The 16,525-nt window shown below is 42.0% G+C and overlaps 1 protein-coding gene across 2 annotated transcripts in view; it reads left to right on the forward strand.

Moving 5' to 3' along the window:
- Mcm10 (minichromosome maintenance complex component 10) overlaps positions 1 to 16,525 on the forward strand; it is a 35,439-nt gene that overhangs the window by 10,177 nt on the left and 8,737 nt on the right. For both annotated transcript variants that reach the window (XM_005398088.2, XM_013521441.1), the window contains exons 4-15: positions 9 to 113; positions 226 to 363; positions 2,063 to 2,234; positions 3,023 to 3,188; positions 4,891 to 5,058; positions 7,082 to 7,198; positions 9,724 to 9,923; positions 10,817 to 10,917; positions 11,710 to 11,817; positions 11,902 to 12,019; positions 14,172 to 14,400; positions 15,759 to 15,903. In XM_005398088.2, the coding sequence (XP_005398145.1) occupies positions 9 to 113; positions 226 to 363; positions 2,063 to 2,234; positions 3,023 to 3,188; positions 4,891 to 5,058; positions 7,082 to 7,198; positions 9,724 to 9,923; positions 10,817 to 10,917; positions 11,710 to 11,817; positions 11,902 to 12,019; positions 14,172 to 14,400; positions 15,759 to 15,903 (1,767 nt within the window). The remainder of the gene's footprint in view (positions 1 to 8; positions 114 to 225; positions 364 to 2,062; positions 2,235 to 3,022; positions 3,189 to 4,890; positions 5,059 to 7,081; positions 7,199 to 9,723; positions 9,924 to 10,816; positions 10,918 to 11,709; positions 11,818 to 11,901; positions 12,020 to 14,171; positions 14,401 to 15,758; positions 15,904 to 16,525) is intronic.

Raw genomic sequence — 16,525 nt, forward strand, 5'->3', positions numbered from 1 at the left:
TTCCTTAGATGAATTAAGGAAGTTGCAAGAGCAAATGAAGTCCTTACAAGAACAGCTCAAAGCAGCCTCAATTAAACAGCCTGAAAGTCCAGCCTTTCTGCATAAATCCCCTGGTAATAAGACTCACTTGGACAATAGTTCGTATTTTTGCCCCGGCACCTGGCACAAAAGATTTTAAGCCCCTCCATAAATTAGCTTTACTAATTTCTTTTCTATTTAATTAAGAAAGTAAGACCACACGGCCCCCACTGAAGGAGAAGAAAGTTCAGAGAATTCAGGAGTCGGCGTGCTTTTCTGCGGAGCTTGATGTCCCTACTCTACCCAAAACTAGGCGGGTGGCTCGGACGCCAAGGATCTCTCCAGGTGTGGCACTCGGGCCTGCTGCTGTGTACACTGCTCGGGCTCTGTCTGAAATATACTATAGCTGTCACATACTTGTGTCTTTTGGGTGTTTGTCTGTCTCATCTCCCCAGTGAGAATAAATAATAAGTTTCTTGGAAATGAGAGCCATAGGATATATTTTGTGCTCTTCTACATCTCAAAGTGCTGTACTTATTTAGAGCATCCTTAGGTACACAGTAGGTATTTGCTCAGTAGTTAACAGGTTTAATTTGTTAGCCTTGTTTTAGTTGGACTGCAGTAAGTATAACCATTAGCTCAAAGTCTCATGCTGGAAGTCTGGAGATGATCTTTGCGAGATTAGGTACCTCCTTCTTATAAAGCAGTCAAGTTTTATTTGCAAGTAGGGTGTACTGAGCCAGACGGTCCATTCTTTAGAAACTTCTTTGCCAGGAATATAGAAGGTAATAATACAAAGCAAAGAAAAAATATATACATGAAAAGAATTAATAAGCCCTGTGTATTGGTTTTATTGTGTTGCCTCAGTTTGCCCAAGGTTGTTATTCTTCAAAAGACCTAAGATAAAATGGTCCAGAGATAATGCAGCTTAGATGAAGAAACATTTGTTCAGAAAAGCCCTTTAAGTACCTTTGGCTTATGACTCACAGGGAACCACTGGAGCCTTTAATTATCCATATTAATTGCATAGCAAATTGTATGTCCAGTTTATCCATTTATGAATATTGTCTCTTCTCATGAGACCTTTGACATTACAAAGCTGTGTGATTGGGCAGTGTCTAAAGTTTGTTTTGAGGCATGTAGTTCTAAAGTTCTAGAGTTGTCCTGTCCCCTGGTCCAGGAACAATGATCCAAAGTCCCTTTGAGGGTAAACAGCATGCTCTTTGCTAAGACATAGTGTTGTTTTATTATGGAAAGTACCAAGTTTTCTGACCTTTGAGGGTATTCTAAGTATTTCTGAAATAGGAAAGGTTAGCACGTCTGGGACATTTAATGTGTGCCGTCATCAGCAGAATATGTTGGTCCCCTTTCTCTCCCCCACCCCACAAATGAATGGAATGAAATGAAGTGCAACAAGAAAGAAGGAAGGGGAATTGGCTTTGCAGATTTTTAATGGAGAATTTGCTCTGTGCATAAATATCTACTGTTTATTCCTGAAGGGGGCCTTTACTCCAGTATGGTAACTACTACTGCAGTGTCTACACATGGTGAATATTCAGTGAAGGTCATGGAATGGAATAATAATGTTTTAAAACTGTACTGTCTAGTACAGTAGATACTAGCCCCATGTGTGTATTTAAATTAGAAGGAACTAGGGTTATATCTGAGTGGTAGACCACTTGCCTTGCCTGTGTGAGGCCTTGGGTTTGATCCCCAAAACTGCGTACAAAAAGAGTAAATATGTAAGTTTGAGTTAGAAACTCTCCACAGAACTGCAAGTCACATTTAGTGTGGTCAGTGGTCACATGAGACAGGAGGCCACCACTATTATGGACAGTACTAGCATAAAACATTTCCATCACCACAGAAAGTTCTGTTGGCCTGCACTACCAAGATTTGGTCTATATCAACTGGATATACAATGGGCTTCCTCTGTTCTCAAAATCTGATTGTCATACATGTTAAAAATAAAACAATTGTGTAAGCAAATTTTATACTTTACTAGTGTTGTTTTCCCCATTTAATCCTTATGTTAATTTTCCAGAATCCAAAAGCTCTTCTTCAGGGATGACAAGTACACCCTCCCAACTACTCCAGACTATTCCTGGGAAAAAACACAGTGAGATGACTAGGGATCGGAGCTTGGGGACCTCAGGGAGCATGCGGGAACCAGTTCAGCAGGTCTCCATGGAAACCTTCTCTGGCCTGCGTCTCAGGTCAGTACACTACTGGATAGCCCTTCCTCCTCTGGAAGACAGTCTTTTAGAAGCGGCACATTCATGTAGCAGATTCACAGAATACCAATAGCACTTGGGCTGGACAAAGCTTGTAGTATGAATAGAGCAGCACTAACTTGACTCGGCCCAGTCACATATGAAATGCTTTAGGAAGGCTTATTCTTACTTATGCAGTGAATAAAGGCTGTTTACCTGTAAAAAGGAAATGGACAAATAATAGTATATTTCATCAGGAAGTGGCAGAAATACTGACACAAACTATTTAAAATTTTTTTACAGTTTTGGTATAAACTGTTATTTTTTATTTAATTATTTTTTTCAGTGCTCGGGATGGTAGGTTATTTTTAAATATCTAAAGATATATAGTTTAGCCAGGCATGGTGGTGCATGCCTGTAATCCCAGCATTTGGGAGGCTGAGGCAGGAGGATCATTTCGAGTTCCAGGCCAGCCTGGGCTACAAAGTGAGCTCAAGGCCATCCTGAACTGCATAGTGAGACCCTGTCATAAAAAGACAAAAAAAAGAGCATAATAAAGATTATATAGTTTAATGAGGATAGTAGCATCTTATAGTTGATCTTATAAAATAACATAAAAACTTAGAAAATAAACTTTTAAGGGTAAATCCATATCCAAAGAAATGTCTACAAAAGTAAACTCCCGAGGCACTCTATAGATTTCTCCCCATAACATCTCTTACCACCTTGTAAGGTGCCCAGTAATCCCTTATTAGAATAACAATCTCTTAATTATTGCTTTCTGAACCCAGGCGACCTCGAGTGTCCTCCACAGAAATGAGCAAGAAAATGGTTGGCCGAAAACTGATCAGATTGTCTCAGATCAAGGAAAAGATGGCCATTGAGAAGCTGGAAGAAATGGACTGGGTGACGTTTGGAGTTATTTTGAAGAAAGTCACCCCACAGAGTACTAACAGTGTAAGCCATGTGTCTTAGTTACTTTTCTCATTGCTGAGACAAAATACCCAACACTCAAAGTTAAAAGAGGGAAGGTTTATTTCTGCTCACAGTTCGTAGAGATATCTATCCGTAATGGACTGGCTCCAAGGTGGCAGAGGGATACTGCAGAGAATAGGTAGTCCGTGGCAAAATAGGGCAGGCAAGTAGCAAGCAAGTGAGAAGCAACCACACTGGCCCTCTTTCTGTCCTTTATATTTTATCCAGGCTTCCCTCGCTTAGGGCAGGTAGCTACTCTTAGGGTGAGATACTCTTAATCCTAAAAACTGTGCCAAACCCATCAGTGAGCTAATTTAGTAATCACACGCCCTTAATATCCATCCACCTCTGAAGAGCTCCCCCTTGACCCCTGAGGCTTTGGGGGAACATGTAGACACGAGTCCTAACATCATGTAACTATTTTCTGAGCTGCTTCATCACAGGTTAACATTGGGGACTCACACTCTTTATTTGTTGCCTGTCAACAAATTTTTGAAATAATTTCTAGTTGCCATATACCCTTGATTGATATTCAAGAAGATACATGTAAAGAATGCCCTACTTCAGGAGTTAATTGTGTAGATTTCTTATACCTTTCGTTGTCCAGATCATTCTCACTGTATTTTTTTTTTTTGTTTGTTTTTTGTTTTTTTGGTTTTTCTCTGGTACCGGGAACCGAACTCACGACCTTGCACTTGCCAGGCAGGCGCTTTTGCCGCTGAGCTAAATCCCCAGCCCCTCTCACTGTATTTTATTTGTCACTGGTTTGTTTTTGCTTTTGGTTTTTTGAGACAGGATCTTTCTGTGTAGCCCAGGCTGACCTTGAACTCTTGATCCTCCAGCTTTGGCCTCCCAAGTGCTGGGACCAAGTTTACGAACTACACCCACCTACTTGTCTTTCTTTTTGGTGACTCACATGATTGTCTCTGTGACACTCTACTGTCTCCTATGGAGAAAAGGGTCAGTCATTAGAGAGGTTGAGTTGATGGATCCTTTGGAGATCCCTATGGATATAAAGTATCAGGCACTAAAGTGCAGCAGTTATTGCCTTGTACCTAGCAGCATGATATAGTGTCTGCGAAGTTTTCAAACCTGTTGGTTTTACAGGCATGGGATCACCATGCTTTGTCTATGATCAGCATATTGTGTTGTATTTCTTCAGATACTTCATAATACCTCTGATATTTTGCAAATTTAAATGAGCTTTTTTAGGGCTGTGGAAATAGCACAGTGGCATAAGCACCTGCCTGGCAAGTGCAAGGTCGTGAGTTCAATCCCTGGTACCACAAAAAAAAAAAATGAGCTTTTGTTTTTCTTCTAAACTAAGCAAAGATTGAGTAGCATATAGTGGAAATCTTTATTATTGTTAATGATATAATTAGTGATAAATAATAGACCTGCTGATATGTTTACCTGGGGTCTATTCATATCAGTAAGTTATTAAATGATAGTCCCTTAGTTCTTCCTGTCCTCCTGATTGTGTGTGTGAGATGCCATTGAAAGGCAGTGCTAGCCCACTGACTATATAGACTTCACTAACAGTTTGTTCCTAGTTTGCGTTCACATTCATTTCTTAAATGAGGAGGGTAATATTTTTCCACAGTAAACCACTGGAACCCTAAGTGGAGGTGGTATATGGCACAGTGCAAACATTATTAAAAGTAAGAATAAATATTCATTCTAGGGAAAAACATTTAGCATCTGGCGATTGAATGATCTTCGTGACCTGACACGTTATGTGTCGCTGTTCTTATTTGGAGAAGTTCACAAAGAACTCTGGAAGACAGAGCAAGGTACTGTCATAGGCTTGCTGAATGCTAACCCCATGAAGCCCAAGGATGGTTCAGAGGAGGTAAGAATCTGTGTCTATGATTTGGTTGACTGATTGTCTTCTAAGTTAGTTGTGTTTTACCGAAAGTGTTTATGTTAGGCTACCCCCAGACAGTAAGTCAGACTTCTATATCAGTGTCTCCATTAATCTTGTTTTTTGTTTGTGCCTTATCCACTAATATTTTTAATTTCTACCTACTCTAAAGTGTTTTATAACAACAACTTTTACATTATATATTCAAATGAGTTCAAGATTCCTGGAGTGTTTTGAAGTCTTTTTTTTTTTTTAAATAAAAGGAGGAAAACATTGACAGACAGACAGCCTTTTACAAAATAGCAAAAGAACAGTACAAACAATACAGAGTTACAAACAAAGTGGTAGGAAATTAACAATGCTTCTTGTATGACATTGATATCTTCAAAGTGGTTTCTCATGAAAACAGATAGAGACATGCAATATTGATCAATCAAGGACTCATTGACAGTTTCTTTCAGCAAAGAAATAGAAGACAGTAGAACAACTATGTTAACTATTCTGTGTATACACACATCCAAAATTTCTCCTTCTTTCCCTTCTCTTTTCCCACATTGTTTTGAACACTTATGCTCAGGTTTCCTTAGGTCTTTCTCGTAAATATCCATGATAGCGTCAAGGAGACAGTGCTTTATAGGGGAGGGAATTTTGCTCCATTAATTATTACACTTATGGTTGCCATTCAAATCAAAAGTGCATTTTCATCTTTTCAAGCTTGTTAGAGTTGTGGTACTACACACTGTTTCTCTAATTGCAAAGCTGAACCCACTGTGAATGGCAGTGGCCAGCCCTGCACCCTGACCCAGGTAGAAGCTTTACTGGTACTCAAATTAGTTTCAGGAATAAGGAGGAAAAATTAACCTCATTCTTTGCTTTCACCAGAGAATGAGAACAAATCTTCATCTGTTGGTTAGGAATGTGTTTGGCTGCAAATAACAGAAAAACTTCATTGTGGTTTCTGTTTAACAATAAACGGTGGGATTTATTTTTCATGAAATTTCCAAACAGGCTGTGTAGTGATGTGGCAATGTCCCTGTGAGTCTCTCTGCCTTTCCCCCTTGGCCACAAGTCCTTGGGAGGGAAAAAAACCCTGCACTGGATACCAACTCCAGGGTAGGACTCTCAATGCTTTGCTTCATTTCTCCTAAAATTCCTAGATTTTGAAGGAAGTTTTACACAAACCGAGCTGCACGTGTGTGAGTCTGATGAGACAGAAGCCTCACCGAAGTCACATAAGGGGACTTTATTACTTGGAGATACACACCAAGAAGGAACAGCAGCCTCGGATCCGTAGTGAGCTGATTCCTCAGGGCTTGGGAAAGCTGGATGGAGTCTCGCCCTCCCATGCCCAGGTTTACATGATAGTGAGGGTTCCCCAAGCATTCTGCTCTAGATTTCATAGCCATTAGCCGCAGGACTCACTGAGCTCAAGTGCTGCAAGAAACTCTGTTCTAAGAGGGATGGAGACAAAGCCCAGGTTAACCAGGACCTTTCCTCCTTGTGTTAGTATATTGCATTCTTGACACGTTTTGTCTGAGAATTGCAAACAAGAATCTGGAGAACTGGATCAGCCAAGACCATTCAGGGACCATCTTGCGTTCCCAGTCAAGAAGAAGCGGAGAGGAAGGGCTCGAAGTCTTTGTCCCCACCAAGTTCCCTCCAGCTCTTGCTGAGATCTAATTGTCTGGAACTTAGTTACACGACATTGTTAGCTAGCAGGAAGCTGGAAAAACAGGGAGTAGGATCTGTTCCATGAAGCCGAGCACTTGGCAACCCAGATAAAATCAGAATTCTGATGGCTCAGAGGAAGGAAAAAGCAGTCCTGGGAAGACAACTGCTTGTGTCTTCTGTACTCTTACTCTTAAAACTGTTTTGCAGAGCCCTGGCTTTAAAATCCTTTAGCCCATTAAAGCCTTCTTAAATCTACCTCAGCCATTCTTTTGTCCACTGATGCTAGTAACAGGTCATGCCTTTGTGTACCTTTAACTCTTACCCTCCTTCCCTTTGACAGGTGTGCCTATCCATCGATCATCCTCAGAAGGTCTTAATCATGGGTGAAGCTCTTGATCTGGGAACATGTAAAGCCAAGAAGAAGAACGGGGAACCATGTACACAGACAGTTAATTTGGTTGGTTTCAATTGTGTGAGGATGGTCTCTGCTAACGACAAGAGTTACTAGTAACAGACGCTAGGTGCTTTGGCATATGACCAAATTGGAACTGAGTTCCCTACTTAACAGGAAGAGTCAAAATGAGATCGCTGAATTCACTGAATGTGTGGTTAATAATCGCCAGTTGAAAAAGCTGGGGGAGGGGGTCAGGAACAGGATAGAGACTTTAACCTCTCAGGAAATGATCTATTACTGCCAACTGACTAGGGGCACAAGGAGAAGAGAATTGTATTTTGTTCTCAATTCTTTGTACTTCCAGAGATCAAATACAATGATGAGATATGCTAAAAGCCTTATTTTATCCTAAACTTTAACTCAAAGTATATAACTTTAAAGTGCTTTTTAAAAAAATAGCTTCATTGAGTTATGATTCATATGCCATACAATGTGCCCTTTTATGGTATACAGTATATTCAGATTGTGCAACCATCACTACTATGTACTTTCAAAATACTCATTTTCATTACCCCCAAAAGAAACCCAAACCCATTAGCAGTCATTTCCCCGTCTTTTTCCCCAGCCCTTGGTGAGCACTAGTCTACTCTCTGTCTCCATGGATTTGTCCATTCTGAAAATTTCATATAATGAGATCACAAAATGTGACCTTTTGTGACTTTTCTTAACTTAGCATATTGGTTTCAAGGTTCATCCATGTAGCATTTAACAATACTCATTCCTTTTTATGGTTAAATATCCACTGTATAGAGAGACCACATTTTTTTGTTGTTGTTTTGTTTCTGGTACCAGGAATCGAACTCACAACCTTGCGCTTGCCAGGCAGGTGCTGTGCCGCTGAGCTAAATTCCCCAGCCCCAGAGAGACCACATTTTATTTACAGATTCTTCAGCTGATAGACATTTGGGTTGTGTCCACATCAGGCTATATGAAGAATGCTGCTATAAGCATTTACTTAGAAGTCCTTCTATGGATGTGTGTTTTCTCTTCTGTTCAGTGTATACCTTGAACAGGATTGCTGGGATAACTTTATGTTTAGAGTTGAAGGAACTGCTGAACTGGCTTGCAAAGTAGTTGGATGATTGTGTATTCCCACCAGCAATTTAATGGTTCCAATTTCTTCACATCTCCACATCCTCGCCAACTCTTTGTTTATTGTGTTTTTGTTTTTGCTTTTTGGTTGTTTTGGTACTGAGGATTGGGAGTTGAACCCAGGGCCTTTGCTCTAAACTGCATCCCCAGCCCTTTTTATTTTGAGGCAAGGACTTGCTAGGCCAATAAATTACCCATACCTGGTATCAAATTGTGATCTTCCTGCCTCAGCCTCTCAGAGTGCTGGAATTACAGGCGTGGGCTACCACACCTGGCTTATGTGTCTTTTTTATTATAGTCATCCTAGTGAATGTGAAGAAATCCTTCTCAGAGTTCTGTGAAGGCTTAAATGACAAATTTTGGTTTCATCTCATTTTCCTTCATAATGCATGATCTGGCGAGCAAGAACTAGAAAGGAGAGAGACAGTTAACAAAAAAGAGATCTTAAAAGAAGTCCTGAGAGATCATAAAAGAGCTGGAACAGTGCATTAAAAATCCATTGTCAGCGCATCTAGGAGTTCATCAGTACAACAATTTGACTTTGTTTCTCTGTTTCTTTTACTGAAATGGTAGCTTTTGTGCAGAGAGCAACCCACTAATAGCTAGAAAAGCCTTTGCTACAAGCTAGCTTTATTTTTAGTCTTATTTATTTTGTGTGCATGTCCTGGGGATCGAACTCATGGCCTCAAGAATGCTAGGTAAGTGTTCTACCTCAGAGCTGTTGCCAGCCCTTTTAATTTTCTTTTTTTTTTTTCTTTGGTTTTTCTGGTTTTTCTCCGGTACCGGGAACCGAACTCACGACCTTGTGCTTGCCAGGCAGGCGCTTTTGCCGCTGAGCTAAATCCCCAGCCCCCTTTTAATTTTCTTACGTTGAGGCAGGGTCTTGCTAAGTTGCCCAACTGGCTTGGAACTTGAAATCTTCCTGCTTCTGCCTTCTGAGTAACTGGGCTTAATTACCTTTTGAGAACAAATTCAAGTACACACAATGAGCCATTTCTAGAGCATGTAACTTGGTGATGTTTAGCCGTGCAACCACCAGCTCTCTAGTTTTGAAACTTTCCATCACCCCAGAAAATCATTCCCGTTCCTTGCTACCTCCATCCCCTGTGATACCAGCCTTCTTTGTGTCTTTGTGGACTTGTCCACTCTGGGTATATCCTATAAAAGCAGACAAACCACATGTGACTTCTTGTGGCTGACTCCTTTCGCTGAATGTGTTTCTGAGGTTTCTTCTAGAAGCCAGTTGTATTTCATTGTAGAAAGAGGGCAGGAAGGATGAGTAACCTCGCATTTTGCTGGACAGGTGCTTTAAGAGGGACCTGAGGACGAAGCCTGTCACTCAGTAGCTGTGGGTCTTGGTGACCAGCTGGGAGGCAGGGGTGTGTCCTCTCTAGGCCCTGGCCTGCTGACCCTCCTGGCGGTTGCTCATTCCGCAGCACGACTGCGAGTACTGCCAGTACCACATCCAGGCCCAGTACAAGAAGCTCAGCGCCAAGCGAGCTGATCTGCAGTCCACCTTCTCGGGAGGACGAATTCCGAAGAAGTTTGCCCGCAAAGGCACCCGCCTGAAAGAGCGACTGTGTCAAGAAGGTTTTTACTATGGAGGAATTTCATCGGAATCCTACGCAGCCTCCATGTAAGACATTCTTGGGGCTTCTCTTCGGTCAAGGATGGTACGTGTCTTCTGAGAGGAGGCCTGGTGCCTGGGCTTTGCATAACTGTCTGAAGACACTTGCCCAGGTTTTATCTTTCCTAGCTGGCTGCCTGTGACCTCTTTAGCCTCGGGTACAGAAGGGAGAGGGGTTGGGTGAGTCCTGCTGTGGTGGTCCTTGCCACTGAGCCCAGCTTCCTCTGACTTCATCTGCCCAACTGTGGGCGGTTAAGAGTGTTCATCATGGTGCCCATCTCTGGGGTCATTTCCGCAGGTTGCAGAGGTCTCCGAACCTATACTTAATTTTATGAACTTGGATGCTGTGGCACCTCCAGCAGGATAGTGCCTTGTCTTAACCACTGCTGGCTGGAACATTCTTGATTAGGCTATCGTTAATAGCCTATATTTTGCATAGTCTTTAGTTTGCCCTTGTTGTTCTTTGTTTTTGAGACAGAGTCTTGCTCTGTAATTCAGGCTGGCCTTGAACTCATTATGTAGCTCAGGCTGGCCTTGAACTTGTGGTACTCCTCCTTCCTCAGCCTCCAGAGTGCTGGGATTATAGGTGTGCCACCACCATGCCTGGCTACTCCTTAATTATTTTAAGATCGATTTCTATACTTCTAAATCAAAGTGTTAGCATATTTTGTATTTCTTCAACCTTTTCAGAAGGGCTTGGAACAAATCTGTGGTTTGCCTCTTATGCTTCTATTGTGCGTAAACCACCTGTCTGCTGGCCATTGCAGATTAAGGCCTGCTTCCCTGGTGCTCTGAGGAACTTTGGTAGTTGGTGTGAATGCCTGGAGTGTTTCTCTGCCTTTACCAGCAGAGCTTGGAGTCAGTGGATTTTCCCTTCTTGGGGGTGGCTCTTGTCATTTCAGTGCAGCAGCTGTTGCTCCTAAAAAGAAGATTCAAACCACTCTGACCAATCTGGTTGTGAAGGGCACAAACTCCATCATTCAGGAAGCGCGGCAAAAACTCGGTACCTTTATTTCTCCATCCTACGTTTCTTTCTCCAGCTTAAAAATTCAGTGTTTGTGATTGAGGGTGACTACAACTTATACTCAAGTGATGACTGTTCGCTCCTCAACTGCTTGGTCAGGATGTGACCTGGTTGAAAGGCATCAGATGTGGTGGCCGGACACTAAGAGGAAACAGCTTAGGGCTGGGGATGTAGCTCAGCAACACAAGTTCCTGTTTGGCAAGCACAAGGTCCCGAGTTCAATTCTGGGTACCAAAAAAAAGAGTTAAAGAGGAAAGAGCTTAGCTGTGTTTTCATGTTGTATACTTTTAAAAATTTCTTAATGTATGTGTATCAGACTCTTGATGGCCAGCACTGAAATCAGTAGGATCAGGTTCCTGGTCAATCCTCTCAGGATATTTTACCTTTTGTTAAAATAATCCTAACAATTTTGTTAAAATAGTCCAGAAAATGCCAGCCTCCCCCCGTACTTGTGGTCCTACTAGTGACCAGGGCCTAACATGACTCCTCCACCATGCACTTTCCAGAAACAGTGTATGAAGTGACCTCACAGATATTAGGCGCTTAGTGTTCCAATCATTACTAGAAATAGCATATACTTTAATACCCTTGCATATACTTAAATACTAATCGGATGTTAAAAGTTACAGTTCCTTTATTTTCTCTTAGCACTCCATGTAGTTTATTCACAGATGACTAAATTATGATCACAGAGTTTAAAAAACGATACATTGTATGGCATCAAATGATCGGAATTTAGAGTCCTGTAACACTGGTGTTTACATGTCCCAGGGATACCACAGAAGAGCTTGTCTTGCTCTGAGGAGTTCAGGGAACTGATGGACCTGCCAACATTTGGGGCTAGAAATTTGAAGCATTTAGCCAAAGCCAAGACTTCAGGTACGGTCAGCTTACCCAGCCGCGGTGTATATGCCCGACTTCCCTCGCCTCCTGGAGAACCCTCTCTTCGGGCTTGTGTTTTAGGGATCCTGGGAGGCCCAAAACCTGCCATCCAGTCTATCTCAGCATCGGCCCTCCTGAAGCAGCAGAAGCAGCAGATGTTGGAGATGAGGAAGAGGAAATCTGAAGAAATGCAGAGGCGGTAAGGGTAGCAGACATAACATTCATTTAGGAATCCTCCGAATGTCTTACTAGATTTCAAAAATGACTTTAGATTTAGGTTGGCTCCATTTTGTCACAACCTAAACAGCGTTGAAGGCTAAATGCTTCTAACTTAGGCTAGTGACTCCCAAGAGCAGACGGTCCAGACGAGAGTAGTTAATATCACTGTGGAGAAGAGAAAAGAATGAAGTATGAAGAGACTTGCTGGGCAAGGGGAAAGCATATGTTTACCTGTTTGGCTTATTTCTAGGTTTTGCTAGTTAGATTTTTAAATATGCAGGCAAACCAATGAGTAGATTATTGCTGTTCAAGTATATGAGGCGCTAAAAATATAGTCATTTGAAATCAAGGAGAAATGGAAGTGGAAGGTGGACAAATCAAAGATTTCCTGAGCCCAGGTTTTCTGAATCACGATAGAGCTACTGTTTGCACGTGCTTATCGTGCACAGTTCAGCGTCTCACTCGGCCGCACAGTGACTCTGCAAGGAACCGCTGTCCCGCTGTTTCTAATGATGCACCATGAGGCCTGAGAGCCAGTACAGGATAGAGCGCACTTTCAGCTCACCGCTGTTCTGCTCCAGTGCTTAACCTCCATGCTGTCCCACTTCTGGGCTGCTGAAAGCCAAGTGGTTCCAGGGAAAGCAAAGTCAATTAAAAGCCAAGGGGACAGTCTCTGGAAAAATAAGAGCGTGGATTTGGTCTCAGGCACACTGGTTTGGGGTGCTGATAGAATATCTGTAGAGGTATTTATTGTCTGCCTCCAGGTAACATACATACATGTATATTTTTATAATATGTAAATGGAAATGTATATGTATATCGAGTTGTGGCCTTTGTAGAGAAGAGGGAGCACCTGTGAGAAAGCATTACAATCTGTCTCTCACTCTCTGCCTTACAAAAGAATAGTTATGGCAGGTGAGGCAAAAATGGGCTGATTGGGGCCGGCAGTTTTGATCTCTAGTTTTCAAGGCTAATTATTTTCTGGCTAGGTCTTATTTTCAAGGAAACATGGATAGTTACTTTCTTAAGCTGAGACAAAATACCCGACACCCACAAGTGAAAGGAGGAAAGATTTATTTTGCCTTACACTTTGTAGAGGTTTCGCCAAGGCAGGGAGGCAGGGCAGAGGAGAAAGTCCACAGCAGGACAGGCAGGAAGAATGCAATTTCCTTCTTTGCTTTTTCATTCCATCCAGACTACAAACCTATTGGTTGGTGCTACCCAAACCCAGGGTAGATCTTAGCTCTTCAGTAAATCCATGATCCATACCCAGAACTATCCTAAACCCATGAGTGCATCAATCCAGTATTACACACCCATGATCTAGTCACTCCCAGGTGTCCCACTTACAAGCACATGAGGCTTTGGGGGGACGTCTAGATATACATATATAAGCCATAACACAGTCTGACATATTTCAGAATTTTATTAGCTAAACAAGTCATATCTGGGTAGGATTTGATAGGCAAGTTTGCAAAGTCACCCTGCAGCTTGGCTTAGAAGAGAGAGCGTTGTGGTGAAAAGATACTGGCCTGGGGTTATCTGGCACCGGGCCTGGATCTGTCACTAGGAACAATGTGACTTAGCCTTGGTTTCATCATTTATAAAATGAGAAGTTTGGACAAGTTGATTTCTCAAGTTTGCCATTTTAAAATAACTCTTAAAGAAGTATGACAAAATTACCCTGTTGGTCACAGTACCTTCCCGTTAAGGACTTGCAAGTATAACCTGTGCATCGCTTCTTCCCAGTAGAGCAAACTAAAATGCAAAGGGCTTCAGAGAGGTCCGGGAGGTCCCAGAACTACCCCTAGGCCAGGATCCCACCACACTTCAACTTCAGGTCTGTGCTGTGCAGCACGCATTTGTTAGAAAGCCATTTGGTAAAACAGTAATCAGTTCTAAAGTGACAGAAGAATTCGAGCTTATTCAATGGGAATTCATTGAACCTACATGTGAGTAAAGCTGGTATTGTTCTTCATGTGTGCCAATTTGAATGCTTTACTAAAGAAGGGAAATTATTTGACCGGTGAGCAGCTGGTGGCCTGCCTAGAGTCTCCCTATGCACTTTGGGCTCTGGAGTTTTCATCTGTGTGATGCCTGCATACATTTTGTTACTGCATATTTCTTTAAAGATTTCTCCAAAGCTCAAGTGCAATTGGGAGCCCAGCAGTACCAAGCTCATCTCGGCAGCCGCCTGCCCGGTCTCCACAAATGGGCACTGAGTTCCCTGCGTGGGAAGGAACCACTGCCCCACAGATGCCCAAGCTTGGGCGCGGCATCTTGGAGGGGGATGACGTTCTGTTCTTTGATGAATCACCACCACCGAGACCAAAGCTGAATGCATTAGCAGAAGCTAAAAAGGTAACTGACTTCTATTTTCTTTACACTTGTCTTTAGTAAGACACAGCTTGAGTTTCAAACTACACACGTATAGCCAGGAAAGACAACTAACAGCTGTTTACCAAGCCTCATAAGTAGTGAAAGTAATGTTAAATGATAATAGATTCAGCATAATACCCTTGATTTAATCCAAGAGAGTTGGAGCCTTTGTCTGTCTCATCAGGCAAAGGAGTCATCCTCCAGGAAGATTCAGCTTTATAGCCAGAGCCATTGTGTTATGAAAAATTCTTGGAATTGCTCAGGCCAGACTGTAAAATAGTGGGTTAAAGAGTCCTTCTTTAGGCCTAGGGACTACCTCAGTGGTAGATCCTGGGATCTTGCCAAGCATACACAAGGCCCTAGGTTCCATTCCCAGCACCAAAAACAAAAATCCTTCTTCAGAGGGAATGTTGCAGAGGAGTTGTATGTTGACAACTGAAAGTTGCTATGTCTGAAGTGGGCATGGGGGCACCCGGAACCCCACCTGTTTACTTCCTGAGTCTCTCATCAAGCCCTCTGCTTTTCTCTGTACACCAGCTATGCATAAATTAAGGGCAAAGGTTCACTCCATGCCAGAGCTTTGCCTGCATTAGTCATAATGGTGATACAAATGATAATAATTGCACATATTGAGAACATTTCTCTAGGCCTGTGATGTTCGCCTGCTATTTACTAAGCACCAGTGTATGTTTCGCATGCATTATCTTATTCCACCCACACAACCACCACCTTAAAAAGACACTGTCGTCACCCCATATTATTATTATTATTATTGGTTTTGGGTTTGGTTTTTTTGAGACTGTCTCACTATGTAGTTCAGGCTAGCCTAGAACTCACTGTGTAGCCCAGGCTACCCTCAAACTTACAGTGATCCACCTGGCTCAGCTTCCCGAGTGTTGGGTTGACAGGTGTGCACCATTGCACCCAACTCCCCCATTTTTTAAATGTAGAAACTGAGATTGATAAAGGGAATAATTTGCCTACACTTGCAAGCCACTCAGGGCTAGAGCTAGAATTTATTCTGTGTTTGATTTGAAAAATTCCAAAATAGGCTTGTGGTTCCCTTACAGAGCTGGAAGCCTACAGTTTAGCTGTTGTTAAACTATTTATATTAGATTGAAATAAACTGAAACTTTGTTCATCATCTTCTAGACCATTGTCTTCTGTGCTGTTAAATTATAGTAATTATGTTAATCATGTTAGTGGTAATGCTGTTAGTATTAATACATGTTAATACTCTGCTAATATCTAACAGAATAGCCAGATTCCACTAGTTAGTATCTGGAAAGGGCCGCAGCTATCTTTTTAATTCTTACTCCTCTCTTCTGTTTTTTTTCTAGTTAGCTGCTATTACTAAATTAAGGGCAAAAGGCCAAATTCTCACAAAAACAAATCCAAACAATATTACAAGGATGCAGAAGAACCCCCAGGATGTACAAGAAGTAAAAGAACGGGTAGAAAAGAACAACATGGTTTCTCCTGAAGGTACTGCAGTAGGCAAGAGAACGCATTGATAAGGGAAATGTAACTGTAACCAGAAACCTGATGTCAGGCTATTCTTTCATGTGTTTTCTCTCACATGTGTAGAATGTGTAAGTAGGATTTTCTGTTTTTTGAGACAGTTTCACTATGTAGTTCAGGTTGGCTTTGATCTCTCTATGTAGCCCAGGCTGGCCTCCAACACATGACAACTGACTCAGCCTCCTGAATGCTGGGATTACAGGCCTGCACCACCACACCCTGCCTAAGTAGAATTTCTGCAACTGGAACTGATTGTGTGTTTTTTAATCCCATTAAATTGAAATGAAATTATGCACAATTAGAATAGCTGGGAAAAGGTTTTCCCTTGGATCATTGCATATATATGTTGGTGCAGAGATTTTACTTTGAAAGAGATAGAATTCCCTTTTTAAATGGCTTTTAATTTTTAAAACTCTGATGTCATTTTAAAATTGGTTTGTAAGTAAGAGTTTTACTTCTGGCATCTGTTATCATCTTCTCCCTCTGTTAAAAGTGAAAAAGAGACTGTACCCAGTGGTCAGATCTGCCAGTCACGCACATTGCAGGCTCAGCTCTCAGCTCACTTCTGGAGAACCCCCCTGCTCGT

The sequence above is a fragment of the Chinchilla lanigera genome, unplaced genomic scaffold (genome assembly GCF_000276665.1).
Source record: "Chinchilla lanigera isolate Chin_1 unplaced genomic scaffold, ChiLan1.0 scaffold00061, whole genome shotgun sequence".
NCBI classification, from domain to species: domain Eukaryota; kingdom Metazoa; phylum Chordata; class Mammalia; order Rodentia; family Chinchillidae; genus Chinchilla; species Chinchilla lanigera.